A 7,114-nucleotide genomic window follows, 5' to 3' on the forward strand; every position below is an offset into this window, starting at 1 on the left:
TTATAAATTAAAATGTAAATATTTCTTATTTATAAATTAAAATGTAAATATTTCTTATTTATAAATCACATACATTGTTTAAGTGTGATGGTGGTGGTGGCCAAAGCCTCCACCGCCACCAACACGGCTTCTCTCAGTGGCGGCCCTTAAACCCAACAACAACACTTACACCATTTACTCCTCTTATACATTATGACATATTTTATTCATTCTAGAGTATATATCATGTTTCTATGTTATTAATATTGTTTATAATGTCATATTAGATGAATTGTGATAGATAAATAAGTCGGAGAGATGACATTAGCGTCATATTGAAGCATAATACCCCTCAAGGAAGGTTCCTTGATGTTGGTGAGGGGCTCTTGATTTAGGGAATTGGATCTGTGCTCCAGTTCCCCGAATTAAGCCTGAATGCCTTCCGCATCCCTTCCCCCAGGCGCTGTATAATCCTCCGGGTTTAGCGCTTCCCCCTTGATTATAATAATGAAGCATAATAAACTTGCCTTCCTCTTGCCTCCAATTAGATCTGTGCTCCAGTTCCCCGAATTAAGCCTGAATGCCTTCCACATCCCCCCCCCCAGGCGCTGTATAATCCTCCGGGTTTAGCGCTTCCCCCTTGATTATAATAATAATAATAATCCTCTTGCCTCCTACCTTCCTCCTACACCAACAAGAATCAATAAAGGTTAAGTGTGATGTTAAATGTTCATTTATCTGTTTTATTAGTGCTTTATATTTATTTGTTATTGTTTTCTGTATGTAAATTTATATTTAATCTTTAAAAAAATTATTTTTTGTTAATACTTTTGGCTGTCTGAAACGGATTAATTGGGTTTCCATTATTTCTTATAGGGAAAATAGATTTACCAATCATGAATTTCGCCAGTCGGCAGACTCTGTGGAACGGATTAATCACGTAACTCGGGGGTCCACTGTACTGTAATAAAAAACTACTTGCCTTTTTAATTGGTGCAATAAACTTGAGGTGATGGATGAGAGGAAGATCAGAGGTTGTGTGGGGCTACTGGGGGAGAGGGTCATCAACCTCATACACTTTGTCATCAAATGCTTCGTCATTCTGGTTGAAACCTTTGAGAATCTCTCGATATTGAGATCCTGAAGTTCAAACATGTAGAGACTTCTCTCTATAAGAGAAAATGCCTCGGCCATCATTTTCATCTCAAACTTTTTGGAAGGAAGTTTCATCTTGTTCCTTTTGCTCTTCCTTATGCTGCATCTCTTGCGGTGCTGCCTGGTGTGGGTTGCGGCAAAACGTCATACTACGCAGAAGGCGCGCAACTCAAAATTCAGATTAGCGGAAGTATTGCGAATGAAACTGTAACTACCACGAGTCTGTTCGTATGTCTGAATGTTTGTAATTCGAATGTTTGTAAGTAGGGTAACATCTGTATTATAGACCTTTATTTTATATGCATGTAAAAAGAAACCCAAATACAAATTTTCAGTGACTTCAATCTTTTCCATTATATGTATTCATCTTTAAAAAATGCAGACTAATTTATTTATACAGCTGCTCTAATGCATCAGGATTTCCCCTGTCTACATTGCTATCTAAAAAAAAAAAGGATTAAATGTTTGCAAAGAGCAAAAATTGTAAGGAGCACCTCCAACCACCATGCAGTTCAAAAACAAATGTGCAGACTCCACACAGACAGTGGCCCCCGGCCAGGAGTCGATTTTTTTTCTCTCAACAATGTTATAACAAAACAACATTGAACAAAATGACATTAAGTGAGGATTTACTGTACTTACATACATATTTCAGTCATTTTTATTTACTCTAATTTATGTCAACTGTTTTTCAAGAATTTTTTTTTCATTCATCTCTCTTACAGCTTCACCTAACAACACAAGCTGGAACCTATATTAAGGAGTTTGTTCATGGTGACTTAGGGCGTACATCCCCTGACCTAGGATCTATATTAGGCCTAAATGTTGATATAGTTGCTTTGGATGTTGAGGTAAGAAAAATGGATTTTATTGGGCAGTTTCCTTCTCATGTACTATATGCCATGGTTTCTTTATGTATTACTTTTGTTATACAGTGGAACCTCAAATTTCGAACGTATCACTTATCGAACTTTTCGAAAATTGGACGCTTTTTACGAACCAACTTTGTCCCTATTATTGGACTCGCCCCTATTTTCAAACCACCGGGTACTGGACCTGTCTGCGCCCCCACGCAGGCGCTGTGAGCCAGTCTGGTTTTGTTGATGCTTGAGTGAACACTAACCTTCGCTCTCATTCAAACATTTTATGATTATTTAATTGTGTTTAGTGCTTGTGGGACTGTGAAATAAGCTACCATGGGCCCAAAGAAAGTTGCTAGTGGTACCCCTGTGGTAAAGAAAGTGAGAAACACCATAGACATGAAGAAGGAAATAATACAGAAGTATGAGAGTGGTGTGAGACGTGTTGAGCTTGCCAGGATGTACAGAGGACTATGGACAGCTATTTTGTGAGACAGAAACAGAGGACTGTAGACAGTTATTTTGTGAGACAGGGGTCCAGTGACTCTCAAGCTGGTCTTAGTGGCATTAAAATACAGAGAAGGGAAGTAACCCCAGAGAGGGCTTTGATACCTGACATCCTCATGGAGGGGGATTCTCCTTCCAAACACTAACCCCAACTCCCTCTCTCCTCCTCCCTATCTTCCAGATGCCATCACCAATCTTCAATAAAGGTAAGTAAAAATGTTGTTTTATATGTTTATTTAAATTTATTAATACATAATTGAACACTATATTTGTTGTGTGTATGTAAAACTATAATTAATCTCTAATTTTTTTTTTTTTTTTTTTTTTTTTTTTTTTTTTTTTTTTTTTTTTTTTTTTTTTTGTGAATATTTTTGGGTTTCTGGAACGGATTAATTGTATTTCCATTATTTCTTATGGGAAATGTTGCTTCGCTTTTCAGACTTTTCAAATTTAGAACTAGCTCCTGGAACGGATTAAGTTCGATATTTGAGGTTCCATTGTATTCACAAGAATTGCTGAACCAATGCATCATTTAGCTCTAAGTGGCAAAGGTAGGTGTGCTGATGTGCATAGTTTGTGAATTAACTCTTTCACTATCATGAAATTAAGTGCTGACAGTGTTGCTTCCCCCCCTCCCCCCAAAAAAAAAATCTTCTGAAATGGTAGAGAATCTTTTTCTGAAGGTAATGGCACCAAAAATGGGCAATTTTATGGAAAACTTATGAAATTGCACAAGTGCAAAGTTGGTGGTCTGGGCACAATTTATGCATTGATGATTTTGCCCAATTTGAGTCCTATTTTAATCCAGTTCCATTGCTCAATTTGACCCAATTTCTAGCTATTTTGCTGGTATGCCTTATGTTCTATCAGTTGAGGACAAGAACTACCTGTAATGTGCACAGAAGTTAGTAATTTGGTTAATTTTACACCAAATTAAAAAAAATTCCAGTTTGAAAACAAAGAGTCCAACATAAACACTGTAGGCATTCTAGCCACTAAAGCAACCTATTCTCTGTTCATTAATCATGTCTCCAGGCCTCTTATATTACACTTGCCCTCCATTTTGAATTCATCATAAAAAAAAAACAAAAGTTTTACCCTAATTCTCAGATAATGAAATGTAACCAAGAATGATTTGTAATGGTTTAGGACATCCCAATAATTGAAGCAGACCTAGTTAAAAGCCATATGACAGAATGGGGGCCCATATCCTTCTTTGAGAAAATCATCAAAAATCAAATTACTTACTGTTTGAGACCAACATGGAAGACATACTACTACAGTAGTGTGACTTCCATTCTACCAGTTGTAACCAAGAAACAACCAATAAACTCATAAAAAGCATCCTGGAAAACACCTCAAAGTTGCTATTTTAAACCCAACACAAGGTCAGAGGTTTGCTCTTCCCATTATGCCCTACTTGAGACAGGATTTTTTCTTATACCATGCACACTTCCCATACAGACTAATTTTCTCATGTTTAGGCAAAAATTTACCACTCACAGCTTAACTGAGGGAGCTGAGCTCAAAATGTAGATCCTTGTGAGAGAGTGCAAGGGTTAAGTAAGGCTCAGTCAAGAAGAGATAGTATCTACATTAAAGGTGGGACTTTACAAGGAGATTGCAGTCAGAGTAAGGGTATCAAGGTTTTCTTTGTGTAACTTTTTTTTTTTTTATTTTTAGATGTGTTATAATTAATTGTGATTTATCACTCTCAAACAAGGTGTCTGCTATGGAATAACATAAAGCCTGACCTCGGATGTTGCTTAGACTAAAAGTAATGAAATTTCAGACACCAGTATCTGCAAAACCTTACTGGTTTGGATGGTATTCTTTTGTACAATAGGATTTACCATGGATTTTGTAGATATCCTCACCTATACCTCAGAATATCTTTGATATATATAGAAAGTCATATACCATTGGATGATAGTGCTAAAACTAAGATGCCCATCTTGAACATGATGAATATCTTGAGTATTCTTTACCTGAAATTCTGAAATTCGAAAAGCTCTAAAATCTGAAACTTCGTACAAGCGCTGACGTGATGCCTCAAATGAAAAATTCCATTTGGCTCTAAGGAGGTTCCAAAGCATTGCACAGGTCTTTGCATACCTAGACAGTTCTGACACATGACCTCACATACCTTGGGTGGGGCTCTGATGCTCTTTTCGCGCTAGTTTATTATCACCAGTCGTCACTGACAGACCTATTTGCATTATTCACTTGAGTACCTTGTGTTTTGTGCTTATTCTCTGCTTTGTGGTGTGAGATATTGTTGAAAATATCAAAAAGGCCTGCAGATACCCCTATGGACAAAAGTGATAAGAAAAAATCCAGTGTACAGTAACCCTACACTATACCACCCTCTAATGTACACCTCACCTATGTATTTGTACTTGGGGATCTATTACAACTAATAACCTCAAACCATTAATAACCCAACAAAAAGCTGCTGGGCAGATGATCACCAATTCCTGTACCAGACAACACACCCCTCCACTCTTCAAGAGTTTGAACTTAACTTAATTTACAATTTTTATTTTTAACACGTCGGCCATTTCCCACTGAGGCAGGGTGACCCAAAAAGAAAAAAAAAAATCTTTCATCATCATTCAACACTTCCACCATCACTCATACATAATCACTGTCTTTGCAGAGGCGCTCAGATACGACAGTTTAGATGTCCCTCCAAAAAGTCAATATCCCAAACCCCTCTTCCCGTTTTCAGGACTCAAGTTTGGCTAACCTGTTTACCTGAAATCCTTCACAAAATATTACCCTATTCACACTCCAACAGCTCGTCAGGTCCCCAAAACTATTTGTCTCCATTCATTCCTATCTAACACTCTCACGCACGCTTGCTGCTATGTACAGTAGGGCCCCGCTTTACGGTGTTTTGCCTTATGGCGTTCCGCTAATACAGCGATTTCAAATCATGACCAAAACTTTCTATATGGCTCCTCATCTTTCTAATACAGCGCGCGCCACCCGGTTTATTTACATTCTCCGTGAGCACCGCATCTCTCCATTATGTCTGGAAACTTTCCGAAATTTCAAGTGTTTTAACCCTTTGACTGTTTTCGACGTATAAATACGTCTTACGAGCCAATGTTTCTGACGTATATATACTCAATAATTCTAGCGGCTTCAAATCAAGTGGGAGAAAGCTTGTAGGCCCACATGTGAGAGAATGGGTCTGTGTGGTCAGTGTGCACCACATAAAAAAAATCCTGCAGCACACATTGCGTAATGAGAAAAAAAAAACTCTGATCGTTTTTTTGGAATAAAACGCCGACTTTGAGGTGTATTTTCGTATAGTATTTATCGTTGTATTCGCGTTTTCATGGTCTTAGGTGATAAAATGGAAAACATATTACAGAAATAGAGATGATTTTCATTACTTTTACGATGAAAACGACCTTGAAACTGAGCTCAAAGTAGCGGAAATGTTCGATTTTTACCAATGTTCAAGAGTAAATAAATCACACCACACGTCCAATACACGTCAACTGGGGAGTCTAATATTCTTTCACTAGTGCACTGATATTATTTATACCATTTTTACAATAATGCAGTCGTCTGCATAACAGTAAATTTTGTATTTTTTTGTATGAATAAAAAATCAAAATAGAAAGCAATAATAATATAAGAGGGGCCTAGAGATGTGACTAATGAACAGAGCATATGTTATTTTAGTGCCACGAATGTCTACCTTGTTTATTCTGGACCCTATTTTGAAATTGGCATCTTTTTTATTTTGCGTGAAATTGGCCAAATTGCCAATTTCTGACCACCATATTGGGTAGTCCAAATTAGTAAATGGGAGGTTTCTTGTACTCAGCTGATAGATAAAATGGAGTTCTAAAGAAATAGCTATGAGTTTGGTCAACTGGAACAATGGAATTGGCTGAAAATTGGGCTCAAAGTCGGCGAAATCGCCGATACGCATATGTCGCCGAGACCGCTAAATTCGCGGGAGCATAATTCCACGAGTTTTCGACCAAATTTCGAACTTTTGGTGTCATTACCATCGGGAAAAGATTCTCTATCATTTCATAAGAAAAAATAATTTTTTTTTTTTTCAAAAATTGAGCGACATAGAATGACAGTTTCAGAGAGGGGCCTGAAACAGTCAAAGGGTTAAAGTTATTTTATATCTTTCTTCTTTCTTTCAACACACCTGCCGTATCCCACCGAGGCGGGGTGGCCCAAAAGGAAAAACGAAAGTTTCTCCTTTTACATTTAGTAATATATACAGGAGAAGAGGTTACTAGCCCCTTGCTCCCGGCATTTTAGTTGCCTCCTACAACATGCATGGCTTACGGAGGAAGAATTCTGTTCCACTTCCCCATGGAGGTAAGATAAAATAAACATCAAGAACAAGAACTAGTAAGAAAATATTAGAAAACCCAGAGGGGTGTGTATATATATGCTTGTACATGTATGTGTAGTGTGACCTAAGTGTAAGTAGAAGTAGCAAGACATACCTGAAATCTTGCATGTTTATGAGACAGAAAATAGGACACCAGCAATCCTACCATCATGTAAAACAATTACAGGCTTTCGTTTTACACTCACTTGGCAGGACGGTACATACATGTATTTTATAT

The 7,114-nt window shown here is 37.5% G+C and overlaps 1 protein-coding gene across 1 annotated transcript in view; it reads left to right on the top strand.

Annotated features, from left to right (window-relative positions):
• The window catches only part of Pus10 (Pseudouridine synthase 10), a 122,480-nt gene that overhangs the window by 86,634 nt on the left and 28,732 nt on the right, over positions 1 to 7,114 (top strand). Inside the window, exons 9-10 of the mRNA XM_070085655.1 lie at positions 1,100 to 1,341; positions 1,860 to 1,985. Coding sequence (XP_069941756.1) covers positions 1,100 to 1,341; positions 1,860 to 1,985 — 368 coding nt within the window. The remainder of the gene's footprint in view (positions 1 to 1,099; positions 1,342 to 1,859; positions 1,986 to 7,114) is intronic.

This window comes from Cherax quadricarinatus, chromosome 16, assembly GCF_038502225.1.
Source record: "Cherax quadricarinatus isolate ZL_2023a chromosome 16, ASM3850222v1, whole genome shotgun sequence".
NCBI classification, from domain to species: domain Eukaryota; kingdom Metazoa; phylum Arthropoda; class Malacostraca; order Decapoda; family Parastacidae; genus Cherax; species Cherax quadricarinatus.